The 18,142-nt window shown below is 41.5% G+C and overlaps 1 protein-coding gene across 3 annotated transcripts in view; it reads left to right on the forward strand.

The window, feature by feature from the left end:
- Window positions 1-287: 287 nt before the first annotated feature.
- Window positions 288-18,142, forward strand: part of CTDSPL (CTD small phosphatase like) — a 125,650-nt gene continuing 107,795 nt past the window's right edge. For all 3 annotated transcript variants that reach the window (XM_036867854.1, XM_036867855.1, XM_036867856.1), the window contains exon 1: window positions 288-456. In XM_036867854.1, the coding sequence (XP_036723749.1) occupies window positions 378-456 (79 nt within the window). In that variant the 5' untranslated portion in view covers window positions 288-377. The remainder of the gene's footprint in view (window positions 457-18,142) is intronic.

An 18,142-nucleotide genomic window follows, 5' to 3' on the forward strand; every position in this document is an offset into this window, starting at 1 on the left:
CTCGTTCCCTCCCTCTCTCCCGCCCGCCCGCCCTCGCTCCTCGCTCGCTCCTTCCCCCTCGCCCGCTCCCGCTTCCCGCGGCGCCCGGCCTCCCGCTCCGCCTCCCCGTGCGCGGCTCTCCCGGGCGCGGCTCCGGGGTTCATGGTGACGAGGCGGCGGCCGCTCCAGCCCAGCGGCGGCGGCGGCGGCGGCGGGAGCGGGGGCGCGGGCCCGGGCCGCCTCTCCCAGAGAGCGGGGACGGGCGGCGGGCGCGCCCAGGCGGCGGCGGCGGCGAGCGCCCCCCCCGGCCCGCGGCCCCGCGCGCCCCCCGCGCCGCGCGCCCGTGCGCCTGGCTGCCGGGGGGCCGGGCCGGCGGGCTGCCGCTGTGCCGCGCACCCATGGACGGCCCGGCCATCATCACCCAGGTGACCAACCCCAAGGAGGACGAGGGCCGGGCCCCGGGCGCCAGCGAGAAAGGTGAGGAGGGGCGCGGGCGGGGCGGACCGGGGGCGTGGGCACTCCCCGCGCGGCCGGAGTTGGCTGCCGGGCGCCGGCGCGGGCTGGGGGAAGGGTGCAGGGGTGCGTGGGTGCGGGGTGCGCCGCAGGGAGGCCGGCTTGCGGGTGCCGGCGGGAGGGGGAGTGTGGCCGCGCAACCCGGGGCGCGGGAGGGGGCGTGCGCCTCTCCCGGGGGGGGGGGGGTGGCAATATGGGGCCGACCCTGCCGGCCGGGAGTTTGTGTGTGCGCTCACGCAGACGGAGAAGTTGTGAGCGCGCGTGTGTGTTCCTGGCAGGTTGGAAGTGTGTGTGCAGGAGACAGACGTTGGAAGGGTGTGTGTGCACTTAACGGAGAAGTTGTGTCGTGCACCCGACACGTTGGGAGTGTGTGTATGTGTCTATCGGATTATATGTGTGTGTGTGCACTTGCATGTTGTGGGTGGGCACACACCAACTGAGAGACGGTAAAGGTGTGTGTGTGCACCTAACAGAGGTGGTGCGCTCGGGTTTTCCTGACAGGCTGTGAGTGCCGGTGTGTACCTTATGTAGAGGTTTCTGTGTACCTGACTAGGGGGTTGCGGAATGTATGTGTGCGTGCCCAAAAGAGCCTGAGCCTGAGAGTTCGTATGTGTTCACTCCTGACAGAGTTTGTGTGTGCAGATGATTGTGTGCCTACAGCACCCAACTGGCAGGTTGGATATGTTGTGTCCGTCAACTGGGAGGGTGTATGTGTGTGTGCACTCACACCTAAGAAGGCTGTGTGTGTGCTGTGCCTGACCATGAGCCTGTGTGTGCAGCGTGCACACCCGACAGGCTGTGTGCCGTGAGTTTAGTTGGTTGCACAAGTAGGGTAGGGGGTCGGGGGGAGCATTGCTGAGCCATCCGCCCTCCTTGACTCTGCTGTCTCAGTGACACCAGCCTGCTGGGCGCATCTGCGAGGCCTGGTCCTCCCTGGGTCCTTTTAGGGCCCAGCTCTAATGGGCACTGGAGGAGCCCTTGGGGGCCAGGTGTATCCCTTCCCAGAGAGTCGGCACTGTGCTGCAGCACCTGGTCTGATTTCAGCACATTTTGGCCCCGTCACCCACTTCTGTTATCTTTTTTGCTCTTTTCCTTTGTGTCCCTGCCCCTCTTGGAGACCTGTTGTCCCCTCTCTCATGTGCCCTGCTTACTGTCCCTTTAGTGAGCTGGCCTGAGGCTTGGACAGTTTTGAAGGGCCAAGGAATCTGGCTTGTTTTGTTCTGGTGACTAAAGCTTCCTGTTATGCGCCCGGCAAATACCTGGACCCAGGTCAGGAGCAGCCCACCAGGACACGCCCCTCCCCTCTCCAGGCCTGGCCTTTGACTTTGACAGAGTCAGATTTCCTTCCATGTGTTATTACTCTTGTGCCAGTCGGGTGAGGTGTGCAGCCCTACAGAGCAGTGGCGTGGGGGTGGGGAGAACACCCCATTGCCTCTCCCCAAGCAGGAACGGCTGAGCAAGCCCACCAGGAAAATGCAAGAAACCACCAGAGGCACCCTGAGATTGGGGATTTGTCAACCCATTTGCACTTTCATAGACCATAAACACTGTAAGTCTGTGGATTTGTTTTCTTTTACGTAAAATTAGAAATCAGACTCCCCCAGGCATTTTTCTGTGCCTTACAAATGGGCTATAAAAAACTCTGCAAAAGGATGCTCCAGATGAATCTTCATGTCTCTCTGGGGCCCAAGTGGGCAGCACCTTGGTTGGTCTGGCCTTCCTGCCGCTGGGGCTGTTAGTTCTTGGGGCCCTGGCCTGCTGGCTCTGGGCTGGGCATGTCCCCTCAGGGACGTTTTGGTTGGAGGCATCAAGGAGATTTGATGCCTCTGCTTCTCTCCCGCTGTGGATTGAGTGCTTTGTGTGCTGCTTTGCCAGAGAGAATCCACAGCTCTTGTGAGGAGAGGGGTGGTGGAAAGCAAGGAAATATTTGTCAAGGCTTCAGCCTTCCTGCTGCTCCCCACCTGGTTCCAGGAGCAGGAGCTTCCCCAACTTTCTCTTTTCCTCTAGCTGCTAGGCTTCTAAAGTGGAGTCAGTTATCCAAAATCCAAACCATGTACAAATAATCAAGGATGGTGCTTGTTCTATTCAACTCGTTTACATTGCTCTCCATGATAATCTTTTATTATCTTTAACTGTTTATTTTGTTTGTTTTCTAGTGTCAGATTGGTTGGTTGGTAACTGATTAGAGGAATTCCTCACCTGCCGCTCTGGGATGGGGTGGCTAGCTAGTAGATGCTTCTTGTTGAAGCATTAAAATCCTACTCAATTTAGTTTTTCACTTTAAAAGCTGGAAATAATTTTGGTTAACTATAGTGTGGCAATAAACTTTAGAGTCAAGCTTTGGAATAGCTTCTTCAGATTCATAAACCACTAAACAGGTTTAGCAATGTTTCTTGCTTAAGCATGTTGATATATTTAGATAGGCACAATGTATTTTATTTTTATTTATTTTTAATTGCCAATTTTAATTTTTAATAAAATATGGTATTTATAAGGTGCCTTCCATTTGGTATACACAGTAGATGAGATATAGCTTAAGATCTCAGGACTCTAATAAAAAAAAACAATTTATTGGAGACAAAACAGGCACAATGTATTTTATATCATTTGAGTTTTAGGTAAATACTTAATCATTTTGGTTTTTATTATGGGGCCTGGAATGTTGTAAGTTTTTGTGATAGGAAAGAAATGCTTGGTTTTAAAAGTTTACTGTTATCATTTGTTCTTAAAATAGGAATAATAATGACTGCCTTTTGGGTTTGATTTGGGGGTTAAATGAGATGAGTTATGTTAAAGACTCTGCCTGGTTCACCAGTGTGTCACTATCCCGTAAACCTTTCTTTAGGTTTAGGTTTGCAGAGAAAGTAGTAAGCATGGGCTTGGGCGGGGGTGGGGGCAGTTTGCACGAGTTGAATTACTTTTTGACACTTTGCCACGTGGTGGTGCACCACTCAGAGATGACTCTCCCTGTCAGAGGTGTGGCCTGTTACCGAAGATTTTTTTTGTAATCGTGTTTGACTTGACTGATAGTATAAAGATGCAGAGGCAGTTTTACCTGTGAGTTTAGCTCAGCTTGCTTTGCTATCTGGAAATTTATTCTTACAAATCAATATGAAAAAGTCAGACAATACAGTAGAAGAGTGGTCAAGAGATATCAACAAGAAAAATCATAGAAGAGGAAATTTGAATGTCCAGTAAGTGTATGAAATGACACTTTACTTCCTGTGAAATTTTTTCATGCATCAGCTAGGTTAAATATTTAAGTGACTGACAACATTCAAAGTAAACAAAAGTTTTGGGAAACGAATACTTTTGTAGTCTTTTGTGAGAGAATAGAGTACAGACTTTTTAGAGAGTAATTTAGTACTGACTCATTTAGGAACACATTTGGCTGCAAGTAACAGAAAACCAGACTTAACCTGATAGGAGTTTATTCTTGTCACATAGCAAGCAGTCTGGAGGTAACTGCCGGCTGGCTTTGGTTCAGCAACTCATTAGTATCAGGGCTGACATTACTGTGATTCCCTTGACTTTCCTACATGTTGTAACATGGCTGCCACCCCTCCAAACACCACAGCCACCTTCAGGGCAGGAAAAAGGGACAGTGCCAGTCATGTTCAGCCCTTTTTACTTGGAAAGCAGAAACACTCCTAGGGACGGCCCAGCAAACTTTTGCTGATGTGTAATTGGCCAGAACTGGTCATGTAGTCAGTCGAGCCTTTGTTTTGGAGGTGGGAGAGGAGAAGATGATTGGCAATAGGTGGGAACAGGTGTCGGTTCAGCCAATCAACAATTTTGGCCACACCTGCAAAGCCCCGGTCTACTTCTGGATTTCTCTCCTAGAGAAATATCCTCATATGTGCTCCAAGAAACAGCACAAGGATTTTCACCAATGGCTACGTTGCTTGCAATAGCAAAAATTGGAAATATCCTAAGTGTCAAAGGATTAGACTGTGGTACATCAATTCCATAGAATACTGCAAGGTACTTGAAAAGAATGAGTAAACATAGATCTAAACATACTAACGTGCAAATTTCCAAGACATTTGGAAGCAGGGGGAAAAAGGAATTTGAAGAACAGTATAAACATTGTGATCCTGTCTCTATTTTAAAAAAAAAAATCAGACACACACATAAAACTGTACATATGTCTAGAGATGCACAAAAAATAATCTGAAAAAAATCTGAAGGAAATACTTCAAACAGACAATATTTCCCTGGGGAAAAGACTGGGATGGGAAGCGAGGGAACTTTGCCTTTTTGTTTAAATATTAATGAAAATGTACTTGTGCTTTACAGAAGAATTTTTTTAACTAAAAAAAAGGAACAAATTTTTGTAAGCTAATACATGTCGCTTGATGAGATTTCTGCAGGCAAGTTTGTTTTGGCAGAATTTTGGCCTAAAATGCTAGGTATACTTCCCCCAAATGTTTGCAACACTTAAGCTTAACTCAGAAACCTTTAACCTTTGGGCTGCTAACAAAATTATAGCAAGGAGAAGATTCCTGGAAGCAATAGTTATTTCAGATGCCGGAACACATTTGAAGTAGATTCAGTTTGATTAGCTTTTTAATAATAAACTTTTTATTTGGAGATAACTGTGCATTTACATGCAGTTGTAAGAAATCACACAGAGATCTCCTGACCTCCCCCCCGCCCCACCCTGACACCTAGTTCCTGCCCATATTAGCATCTTGCAAAACCTTAGTACAAAATCACTGGTGTAGTCAGGATACAGAAAAATTCCATCACCTGGAAGATCCCTCATGGGGCCATTTTATAACCACACCTACTTCCCTTCCATCCTCACCCCTTCTCAGCCCATTGGCAACCACTAGTCTGTTCTTCATTTCTGAAATTTTGTCACTTTATATAAATGTATAGGGGCTTCCCTGGTGGCGCAGTGGTTAAGAATCCGCCTGCCAATGCAGGGGACACAGGTTCGAGCCCTGGTCCGGGAAGATCCCACGTGGCGCAGAGCACCTAAGCCCATATGCCACAACTACTGAGCCTGTGCTCTAGAGCCTGCAAGCCACAACTACCAAGCCTGCGGGCCACAACTACTGAAGCTCGCGTGCCTAGAGCCCGTGCTCCGCAACAAGAGAAGCCACCGCAATGAGAAGCCCACGCACCTCAAGGAAGAGTAGCCCCCGCTCGAAGCAACTAGAGAAAGCCCGCGTGCAGCAATGAAAACCCAAGGCAGCCAAAAATAAATAAATAAATTAATTAACAATAAATAAATAAAGTATATAAATGGAGTCAAACAATATGTGCTCTTTTGGAATTGACTTTTTTCATTCAGCATAATTCTCTGGATTTTCAGCCAGGTTGTTGCTTGTATCAATATTTTATTCTTCTTTATTGCTGAGTAGTTTTCCATGACATGGATACTACAGTTTGTTTAACCATTTACTCTTTGAAGAACATCTTATCATTTCTGGGTTTGGGCTATTACAAATAAAGCTGCTATAAACATTAGTGGACAGGTTTTTGGGTAGACATAAGTCTTTGTTTCTCCAGGATAAATACCCAGGCACGCAATTGCTGGCTCATATGGTAGTTGCATATTTACTTTTTAAAGAAACTGCCAAACTGTTTTCCAGATTAAATGTACCAGTTTACAGTCTCACCAACAATGTGTGAATGACCCAATGTGGAGAACCACATCCTCACCAGCATTTGATGTCACTTTTTTATATTAGCCATTCTGATAAGCATGTAGTGGTATCTCATTGTGGTTTTATTTGCATTTCCCTGATGGCTAATGATGTTGAACTTCTTTTCATGTGCTCTTTTCCTTCTGTATATTTTCTCTGATGGTGATGGTCCCTTCGTGTCTTTTGTCTGTGTTCTAACTGGATTTTTTTTTTACTGTTGAGTTTGAGAATTCTTTTCATATTCTAGATATTAGTCGTCATCAGATATGTGGTTTGCAAATATTTTCTCCTTATCTTTAGCTTGTATTTTCATCCTAACACAGACTTTTGCAGAACAAAAGTTTTAAATTTTGATAAGGTACAATATATCAGTTTTTCCTTCTATTGATTGTGCTTTTGAGGTCAACTCTAAGAACTCTATCTAGCACTAGATCCCAAAGATTTTCTCATATGCTTTTCCCAAAAGTTTTGTAGTTTTACATTTTACATTTAATACCATTATCTATTCTGATTTAATTTTTATAAGGTGATTGACTTAGATTGAGTTTTTGTCTCTGGCTGTCGAATTACTTTAGCCACATTTGTTGGAAAGGCTTTCCTTCCACTTTTGCATTTCTTTTCCATCTCTGTCAAAAATCAGTACATCATATTTGTGTAGGTCTCTTTCTGAGTTTTTTATTTTGTTCCACTGATTTATGTGTCTATCCCTTTGCCTGTATCACAGTCTTGATTACTGTAGCTATATATTAAGTTTTTGAGATTAGGGTAGCCTGATTCCTCCAAATTTTGTTCCTTTTTCAAAATTGTTTTAGCTGTTATAGTTCCTTTGTCTTCTATATATATTCTACAATAATCTTGTCTATACTACTAAAAAAAAACTTGCTGAGATTTGATAGGGAATTGAATTAAAACCTGTGTGTCAATTTGGGGAGAATTGACATCTTTACTATGTTGAGTCTTCCAGTTCATGACCATGGTATGTCTTTTCATTTATTTAGATATTCTTTGATTCTTTCATCAGGGTTGAATAGTTTTCAGCATACAGCTCCTATTAATGTTTTTGTTAGATATGTATCTCAGTGTTTCTCTTTTTTTAAGTTATTTTATTATATTTTTTAATTTTGTGTTCATGTGTTCAGTGCTAGTGTATAGGAATACAATTGATTTTTGTATGTTTTCCTTGTATCCTGTGATTGCTCAGCTCACTTATTAGTTATAAGAGGCTTTGTATATTTCTTGGGGCTTTTAACATAGACAAACATGTCCTCACATAAGGACACTTATATTCATTTCTGATTTGTATGCCTTTTATTTATTTTTCTTGCTTTATTGCACTGACGAGAACTTAGAGAAGTATGTTGAATAAGAGTTGTAAGAAAAGACATCCTTGCCTTGTTCCCCATGGGAAACCATTTCAGTCTTTTACCATTAAGTATATTGTCAGCTGTTGTTTTTTTGTATGTCTTCATCAGGTTGAGGAAGTTCTCCTGTATCCCAGTGTTTCTGGGAGTTTCAGAAATGGATGTTGAATTTTGTCATATGCTTTTTCTGCATCAATTGATATGATCATATGAGTTTTCATTTTTAGTCTGTTAATATGGTAGATTACACTGATGGATTTTGACATATCAAACCAGCTTGCATGCCTAGAATAAAACTCATGGTTATATATATAGTTCTTTTTATATATTAGTGAATTCTAATTGCTCATATTGCTAATATTAGCAATATTTCTGTTGCTAATATTTGAGGATTTTTACATCTGTATTCATGAGTGATATTCGTCTATAGTTTTCCTTTTTGGCATGGTCTTTATCTGGTTTGGTATCAGCTTTGTAAAATAAATTGGGAAGTATTCTCTCTTCTCTCTTCTGGAAGAGATTGTGTAGCACTGGTGTTCATTCTTCAGTGAAATCATCTGTGCCTGGAGATTTCTTTTGGGGGGAGTTTTTAAATTACAAATTCAATTTCTTTAATAGTTACAGAGCTATTCAAATTATCTCTTTCATACTGGGTAAGTTGTGTCATTTTTGTTTTTAGAGATTTGATCCATTTCATCGACGTTGTCAAATTTGTGTGTAGAGTTGTTCATAGCATTATTCCCTCATTACCTGTTTGATGCTTGCAGGGTCTGAAGTGATAGCCGCTGTTTCTCATATCCCCTGTTCCATTCGTAGTATTGGTAATTTGTGTCTTCCATGTTATTTTTTGGTCAGACTTGATAGAGGTTTCTCAATTTTCTTGATCTTTAGAAAGAACCAGCTTTGTGGTTCATTGATTTTTCTCTACTGCTTTATGTTTTCAACTTAACTGATATCTGTTCTTTTCTTTTTTTTTTAATTTTTAAATTTAATTTTATTTATTTTTTTATACAGCAGGTTCTTATTAGTCATCAATTTCATACACATCAGTGTATACATGTCAATCCCAATCTCCCAATTCATCCCACCACCACCACCCACCCCCGCCGCTTTCCCAGCTTGGTGTCCATACGTTTGTTCTCTGCATCTGTGTCTCAATTTCTGCCCTGCAAACCGGTTCATCTGCACCATTTTTCTAGGTTCCACATATATGCGTTAATATACGATATTTGTTTTTCTCTTTCTGACTTACTTCACTCTGTATGACAGTCTCTAGATCCATCCAAGTCTCAACAAATGACCCAGTTTCGTTCCTTTTTATGGCTGAGTAATATTCCATTGTATATGTGTACCATATCTTCTTTATCCATTCATCTGTCGATGGGCATTTAGTTGCTTTCATGTCCTGGCTATTGTAAATAGTGCTGCAATGAACATTGGGGTGCATGTGTCTTTTTGAATTATGCTTTTCTCTGGGTATATGCCCAGTAGTGGGATTGCTGAGTCATATGGTAATTCTATTTTTAGTTCTTTAAGGAACCTCCATACTATTCTCCATAGTGGTGGTATCAATTTACATTCCCACACACAGTGCAACAGGGCTCCATTTTCTCAACACCCTCTCCAGCATTTTGTTGTTTGTAGATTTTCTGATGATGGCCATTCTAACTGGTGTGAGGTGATACCTCATTGTAGTTTTGATTTGCATTTCTCTAATAATTAGTGATGTTGAGCAGCTTTTCATGTGCTTCTTGGCTATCTGTATGTCTTCATTGGAGAAATGTCTGTTTAGGTCTTCTGCCCATTTTTGGATTGGGTTGTTTGTTTTTTTAATATTGAGCTGTATGAGCTGTTTATATATTTTGGAGATTAATCCTTTGTCCGTTGATTCGTTTGCAAATATTTTCTCCCATTCTGAGGGTTGTCTTTTCGTCTTGTTTATGGTTTCCTTTGCTGTGCAAAAGCTTTGAAGTTTCATTAGGTCCCATTTGTTTATTTTTGTTTTTATTTCCATTACTCTAGGAGGTGGATCAAAAAAGATCTTGCTGTGATGTATGTCAAAGAGTGTTCTTCCTGTGTTTTCCTCTAAGAGTTTTATAGTGTCCAGTCTTACATTTAGGTCTCTAATCCATTTTGAGTTTATTTTTGTGTATGGTGTTAGGGAGTGTTCTAATTTCATTCTTTTACATGTAGCTGTTTTCCCAGCACCACTTATTGAAGAGACTGTCTTTTCTCCATTGTACATCCTTGCCTCCTTTGTCATAGAGTAGTTGACCATAAGTGTGTGGGTTTATCTCTGGGCTTTCTATCTTGTTCCATTGATCTATGTTTCTGTTTTTGTGCCAGTACCACATTGTCTTGATTACTGTAGCTTTATAGTATAGTCTGAAGTCAGGGAGTCTGATTCCTCCAGCTCCGTTTTTTTCCATCAACACTGCTTTGGCTATTCGGGGTCTTTTGCGTCTCCATACAAATTTTAAGATTTTTTGTTCTAGTTCCGTAAAAAATGCCATTGGTAATTTGATAGGGATTGCATTGAATCTATAGATTGCTTTGGGTAGTATAGTCATTTTCACAACATTGATTCTTCCAATCCAAGAACATGGTATATCTCTCCACCTGTTGGTATCATCTTTAATTTCTTTCATCAGTGTCTTACAGTTTTCTGCATACAGGTCTTTTGTCTCCCTAGGTAGGTTTATTCCTAGGTATTTTATTCTTTTTGTTGCAGTGGTAAATGGGAGTGTTTCCTTAATTTCTCTTTCAGAATTTTCATCATTAGTGTATAGGAATGCAAGAGATTTCTGTGCGTTAATTTTGTATCCTGCAACTTTACCAAATTCATTGATTAGCGCTAGTAGTTTCCTGGTGGCATCTTTAGGATTCTCTATGTATAGTATCATGTCATCTGCAAACAGTAACAGTTTTACTTCTTCTTTTCCAATTTGTATTCCTTTTATTTCTTTATCTTCTCTGATTGCCGTGGCTAGGACTTCCAAAACTATGTTGAATAATAGTGGCGAGAGTGGACATCCTTGTCTCGTTCCTGATCTTAGAGGAAATGCTTTCAGTTTTTCACCATTGTGAATGATGTTTGCTGTGGGTTTGTCGTATATGGCCTTTATTATGTTGAGGTAGGTTCCCTCTATGCCCATTTTCTGGAGAGTTTTTATCATAAATGGGTGTTGAATTTTGTCAAAAGCCTTTTCTGCATCTATTGAGATGATCATATGGTTTTCATTCTTCAGTTTGTTAATATGGTGTATCACATTGATTGATTTGCATGTATTGAAGAATCCTTGCCTCCCTGGGATAAATCCCACTTGATCATGGTGTATGATCCTTTTAATGTGTTGTTGGATTCTGTTTGCTAGTATTTTCTTGAGGATTTTTGCATCTATATTCATCAGTGATATTGGTCTGTAATTTTCTTTTTTTGTAGTATCTTTGTCTGGTTTTGGTATCAGGATGATGGTGGCCTCATAGAATGAGTTTGGGAGTGTTCCTTCCTCCGCAATTTTTTGGAAGAGTTTGAGAAGGATGAGTGTTAGGTCTTCTCTAAATGTTTGATAGAATTCACCTGTGAAGCCATCTGGTCCTGGACTTTTGTTTGTTGGAAGATTTTTAATCAGTTTCAATTTCATTACTCGTGATTGGTCTGTTCATATTTTCTATTTCTTCCTGGTTCAGTCTTGGAAGGTTATACCTTCTAAGAATTTGTCCATTTCTTCCAGGTTGTCCATTTTATAGGCATAGAGTTGCTTGTAGTACTCTCTTAGGATGCTTTGTATTTCTGTGGTGTATGTTGTAACTTCTCCATTTTCATTTCTAATTTTATTGATTTGAGTCCTCTCCCTCTTTTTCTTGATGAGTCTGGCTAATGGTTTTTTTTTTTTTTTTTTAATTTTATAGCTACTTTATTAATTTATTTATTATTTATTTTTGGCTGTGTTGGGTCTTCGGTTCGTGCGAGGGCTTTCTCTAGTTGCGGCAAGCGGGGGCCACTCTTCATCGTGGTGCGGGGACCGCTCTTCATCGCGGTGCGCGGGCCTCTCACTATCGCGGCCCCTCCCGTTGCGGGGCACAGGCTCCAGACGCGCAGGCTCAGTAGTTGTGGCTCACGGGCCCAGCTGCTCCGCGGCATGTGGGATCCTCCCAGACCAGGGCTCGAACCCGTGTCCCCTGCATTAACAGGCAGATTCTCAACCACTGCGCCACCAGGGAAGCCCTGGCTAATGGTTTATCAATTTTGTTTATCTTCTCAAGGAACCAGCTTTTACTTTTATTGATCTTTGCTATTGTTTTATTTGTTTCTATTTCATTTATTTCTTCTCTGATCTTTATGATTTCTTTCCTTCTGCTAACTTTGGGTTTTGTTTGTTCTTCTTTCTCTAGTTCCTTTAGGTGTAACGTTAGATTCTTTGAGATTTTTCTTGTTTCTTGAGGTAGGCTTGTATAGCTATAAACTTCCCTCTTAGAACTGCTTTTGCTGCATCCCATAGGTTTTGGACCGTCGTGTTTTCATTGTCATTTGTCTCTAGGTATTTTTTGATTTCCTCTTTGATTTCTTCAGTTATCTCTTGGTTATTTAGTAATGTATTGTTTAGCCTCCATGTGTTTGTGTTTTTTACGTTTTTTTCCCTGTAATTCATTTCTAATCTCATAGCGTTGTCAGAAAAGGTGCTTGATATGATCTCAGTTTTCTTAAATTTACTGAGGCTTGATTTGTGACCCAAGATGTGATCTATCCTGGAGAATGTTCTGTGCACACTTGAGAAGAAAGTGTAATCTGCTGTTTTTGGATGGAATGTCGTATAAATATCAATTAAATCTATCTGCTCTATTGTGCCATTTAAAGCTTGTGTTTCCTTATTAATTTTCATTTTGGATGATCTGTCCATTGGTGTAAGTGAGGTGTTAAAGTCCCCCACTAGTATTGTGTTACTGTCGATTTCCTCTTTTATAGCTGTTAGCAGTCGCCTTATGTATTGAGGTGCTCTTGTGTTGGGTACATATATATTTATAATTGTTATATCTTCTTCTTGGATTGATCCCTTGATCATTACGTAGTGTCCTTCCTTGTCTCTTGTACCATTCTTTATCTTAAAGTCTATTTTATTTGATATGAATATTGCTCCTCCAGCTTTCTTTTGATTTCCATTTGCATGGAATATCTTTTTCCATCGCCTCACTTTCAGTCTGAATGTGTCCCTAGGTCTGAAGTGGGTCTCCTGTAGACAGCATATATACGGGTCTTGTTTTTGTATCCACTCAGCAAGCCTGTGTCTTTTGGTTGGAGCATTTAATCCATTCACGTTTAAGGTAATTATTGATAGGTATGTCCCTGTGACCATTTTCTTACTTGTTTTGGGTTTGTTTTTGTAGGTCCTTTTCTTCTCTTGTATTTCCCACTTAGAGAAGTTCCTTTAGCATTTGTTGTAGAGCTGGTTTGGTGGTGCTGAATTCTCTTAGCTTTTGCTTGTCTGTAAAGCTTTTGATTTCTCCATCAAATCTAAATGAGATCCTTGCCGGGTAGAGTAATCTTGGTTGCAGGTTCTTCCCTTTCATCACTTTAAGTATATCATGCCACTCCCTTCTGGCTTGTAGAGTTTCTGCTGAGAAATCAGCTGTTAACCTTATGGGAGTTCCCTTGTATGTTATTTGTCGTTTTTCCCTTGCTGCTTTTAATAATTTTTCTTTGTCTTTAATTTTTGCCAATTTGATTAGTATTTGTCTCGGCGTGTTTCTCCTTGGGTTTATCCTGTATGGGACTCTCTGCGCTTCCTGGACTTGGGTGGCTATTTCCTTTCCCATGTTAGGGAAGTTTTCGACTATAATCTCTTCAAATATTTTCTCAGGTCCTTTCTCTCCCTCTTCTCCTTCTGGGACCCCTATAATATAAATGTTGTTGCGTTTAATGTTGTCCCAGAGGTCTCTTATCTGTCTTCATTTCTTTTCATTCTTTTTTCTTTATTCTGTTCCGCAGCAGTGAATTCCACCATTCTGTCTTCCAGGTCCCTTATCCATTCTTCTGCCTCAGTTATTCTGCTATTGATTCCTTCTAGTGTATTTTTCATTTCAGTTATTGTATTGCTCATCTCTGTTTGTTTGTTCTTTAATTCTTCTAGGTCTTTGTTAAACATTTCTTGCATCTTCCCGATCTTTGCCTCTACTCTTTTTCCGAGGTCCTGGATCATCTTCACTATCATTATTCTGAATTCTTTTTCTGGAAGGTTGCCTATCTCCACTTCATTTAGTTGTTTTTCTGGGGTTTTATCTTGTTCCTTCATCTGGTACATAGCCCTCTGCCTTTTCATCTTGTCTATCTTTCTGTGAATGTCTCTGTTCTTTTCTTTATTATTTCCTTCCTTCTGCTTGATTTGGGTTTATTTTGCTCTTTCTAGGTTCTTAGAGGGGAACTTAGATTATTGATTTGAGACTTTTCTTTTTTCCTAATGTATGCGTTTAGTGCTACACAGTTTTCTCTGAGCACTACTTTTGCAATATCTCACAAATTTTGATGTATTATATTTTCATCTTCATTCAGTTCCATGTATTTTTTAAAAATAGGCTTTATTTTTAGAACAGTTTTAGGTTCACAGCAAAATTGAGCACAAGGTATAGAGTTCCCACATAATGCTGACCCCACACATTTTCAACTCATTTGGGTAAATACCAAGGAGCACTATTGCTCTGCTGTATGGTGAGAATATTTTTTGTTTTGTAAGAAACTGTCAAAGTGTCTTCCAAAGTATTTGTACCAACCTTAGTTTTCAGAAGTTTAGTTATGATATGTCTTGGCCTGGATTTCTTCAGGTTTATCCTGTTGGGGATTCGGTCAACTTCTTGAATTTGTAAGGTTGTCTCTTACCAAATTTGGGAAGTTTTCAGCCAGTATTTCCTGAAGTGTTTTTTCAGCACTGCCCTTTTCTCCTCTTCTTCTGGGACTCTGATGACACAAATATTAGATCCTTTGTTATAGTCCCACAGGTTTATCAATACTGACTATTCTTTTTTTTTTTTTTTTTTAATCTTTTCTCCCTATTGATTCAGATTGGGTAATTTCTGTTGGTCTATCTTCAAGTTCATTGATTTGTTCTTAGTCTCCTCCATTCTGCTATTGAGCCCATCCACGAGTTTTTTATTTCAACTTTTGTATTTTTTTGTTCAAAATTTTCCATTCAGTTTTGCTTTATGTCTTGTATTTCTTTACTAAGACCTTCTATTTCTTTGCTGAGGCTTTCTATTTTCATTTATTTTAAGTGTGTTCCTAACTGCTTTTATTGTAGCTGCTTGAAAATCTTTGTCAGGTAAGTGTTACATTTCTGTCTTCTTGGTGTTGGCATCGATTGTCTTTTTTTCATTCAGTTTGAGATCTTCTGGCTCTTGGTATAACAAGTGAATTACAGTTGAAACCTGGACATTTTCATATTGTTATGAGACTCTGGGTCTTAGTTCAACCTTCTGTTTTAGTTGGTTTTCTCTGACACTGCTCTAGCAAGCAAGGGGGAACACTGCCTCATTATTGCCAGATTGAGGTAGACATCCAAGATCTCCACTTGTCCTCTTTTGGCAAACTGCTGGGCAGGGGAGGGAGTTTCGGCTCCCACATGGTCTCTGCTGAACTGCAGTGGGAGTGGCCTCACTACCACTGGGTGATGGTGAAAGCCCTGAATCTTCCTGTCCCTCCTCTGACTCCACCCCAGTAGGTAGAGAAGGAGCATTTCATTACTGCTGGGTAGGGATAGAAGTCCAAGCTGGCCACATGGTCTCCACTGACATCACTGGGAGCGGCAGGGACTCAATACCAGCTGTCAGGGATGAAAGTCTCTTCTGCCTAAGTGGTTTTCTCAAACACTACCCCAGCAGGGTGGTGGGGTGCTTCCTTACACCCTGGTGGGGGTGGAATTCTACAAACCCATTGGATTTTGCTAATATAGGTGGGGTTGGGGCCACAGAGTGTGTGTGTGTGTGTGTGTGTGTGTGTGTGTGTGTGTGTGTGTGTGTTATTTGCTGCAGTAGAGCAATTATTATCTGAAAGTATTCTGTCTTACTAGACTGTCCCTTTTCTGATCCTTTGGTTACAAAGAATAGGCTTTTGAGAGGACTTTTGTCTGCAAGTGTTGATGTTTGCCCATATCCAGCTCCTTCATCTCTAAGTCTGGGTTATCTGAGGTAAAAGAAAACCCAGGGATCACCACCGTCGGTTCAGGTCTCAGGTCCCTCGCTGCTCTGCCTTCTCTCCACCTTTCAGTCTTTTTACGTTTGCTATATAAACCAGGTTTTTAGTTGTACTTAGTGGAAAGAATAGGAAGAAGTATGTTTACTTCATCTTCTTGGAAGTAGAAGTCCCCCGATTAATTTTTAGACCTATCCAAATTAAGTGTTTTAAGGAAGACTGGATTTGGAAAGTTGTCACTTTAAAGGTTTATTTCAGCAATGTGCTAATGACCGATGTAAAAGTCAAATTGAGTTAGTGCTCTGAGAATCTTGATTGTCCCTGAAAAAGAGAAATGATAATGAATTCAGTGTGAAATCAGGTCTAGATCAGTGGGGCTTCAGTGACAACTGTTGTTGAGCCAACCTTCAAAGGATGCATTCATAAGCTTACGTCTTAACACCAGAATTTAGATCAGAATTCTCAAGTATCCTGATTTAGATGTATTTTTGATCTAATATTCTGTTTGATTGGCAAGCATGTTTAAACCCATATCTTATCTTTCACTTTGTTTCTCAAATGAGAAAGCATCCATTTAAGTAGATAGAAGTGTCTTCCTGGGGTAAACACAAAGGAGCTTATCTCTGGTTTTAGCGCTTGAGACCACCAGGCAGGGCTCACTGGCCAGTGAGTGGAAAAGCCTGCTTCCAGTCTGTGCTGCCCTGAAAGTAGGTCTGAGGGCTTCAGAAACTTGGCCCAGGCTGCACTTGACCAGAGTGGCCCAGGTCGGAGGGGAACCCCATTTGCAATAGCAGGACTGGGCTTTCAGGGGGGACCACACAGCTTTACATTTAATTCTGAGGTATTTATTTATTTTCCTTCCATTTTTGTTGACATACGACATTATTTAAGTTTAAGGGATACAGCATAATGACTTGACATACATATATACTGTGAGATGATTACCACAATAAGTATACATCCATTACCTCATATAGTTACCAAAAAAATGTTTTCCTTTATGATGAGAATTTTTAGGATTCACTCCCTTAGCAACTTTCAAATATATCACCCAGCATTGTAAACTACAGTCATCATGTTGCACGTTACATCCTTAGTGCTTGTTATCTTATAAATGGAAGTTTGTACCTTATGACCACCTTCACCCAGTTCCCCCGCCCCTCACCCTCTGCCTCTGGGAACCACAGATCTGATCTCTTTTCCTATGAATTTGGGTTTTTTTTAGAATCCACATATAAGTGAGATCATAAAGTATTTGTCTTTTTCTGACTTATTTCATTTAGCATACTGCCCCCCAGGTCCATCCATGTTGTTGCAAATGGCAGGATTTCCTTCCTTTTTTTTTTTTTTTTCCCCTTCTTTTTTATGACAATAATATTCCATTATATATTGATAATATATGTGTGAATCTCTATGTATATGAATCTTACATGTATATGAATATATATATAGATATATATGTGTGTGTGTGTGTTTGTGTGTGTGTATGTATAGTGATGTTGGGGGTGGGAGAAGGGGGATACATGACAGGGCCAGTGGGTTCACTGGGTCCTTTCAGCCAGGAATTGGCAGAGGTCAGGAAACACTCTGGCCACAGACGATTCTAGATTTAAATATACAATACATATATAATTTTTTTTCACTTGCTTTGGCAATAATGTATGATGCTAAGGTCAGCTGTATATAACTACTAATCAATGGAATGTAAGGATTCTCTTGGGAAATGTTGAAGTATAATATATACCTTGAAACTTATTTTCCAGATATTAAATCATGATTTATAAGACATTTGAAGTTTAGTATTTTTAATGACCTAGCTTTCTTTTAAAAATCTACTTTCGGGGGCTTCCCTGGTGGCGCAGTGGTTGGGAGTCTGTCTGCCAGTGCAGGGGACACGGGTTCGAGCCCTGGTCTGGGAAGATCCCACATGCCGCGGAGCAACTAGGCCCATGAGCCACAGCTACTGAGCCTGCGCATCTGGAGCCTGTGCTCCGCAACAAGAGAGGCTGCGATAGTGAGAGGCCCGCGCACCGCGATGAAGAGTGGCCCCCACTTGCCACAACTAGGGAAAGCCCTCACACAGAAACGAAGACCCAACACAGCCAAAAAAAAAAAAAAAAAAAAAAAATCTACTTTCGGGACTTCCCTGGTGGGGCAGTGGTTAAGAATCCACCTGCCAATGCAGGGGACACGGGTTTGAGCCGTGGTCTGGGAAGATCCCACATGCCCGGAGCAACTAAGCCCGTGCGCCACAACTACTGAGCCTGCGCTCTAGAGCCTGCAAGCCACAACTACTGAGCCCATGTGCCACAACTACTGAAGCCCGCACGCCTAGAGCCCATGCTTTGCAACAAGAGAAGCCACCGCAATGAGAAGCAACGAAGAGTAGCGCGCCTGCTCGCCACAACTAGAGAAAGCCCGTGGTAGCAACGAAGACCCAACACAGCCAAAAA

Source organism: Balaenoptera musculus, chromosome 11 (genome assembly GCF_009873245.2).
Source record: "Balaenoptera musculus isolate JJ_BM4_2016_0621 chromosome 11, mBalMus1.pri.v3, whole genome shotgun sequence".
Classification (NCBI taxonomy): domain Eukaryota; kingdom Metazoa; phylum Chordata; class Mammalia; order Artiodactyla; family Balaenopteridae; genus Balaenoptera; species Balaenoptera musculus.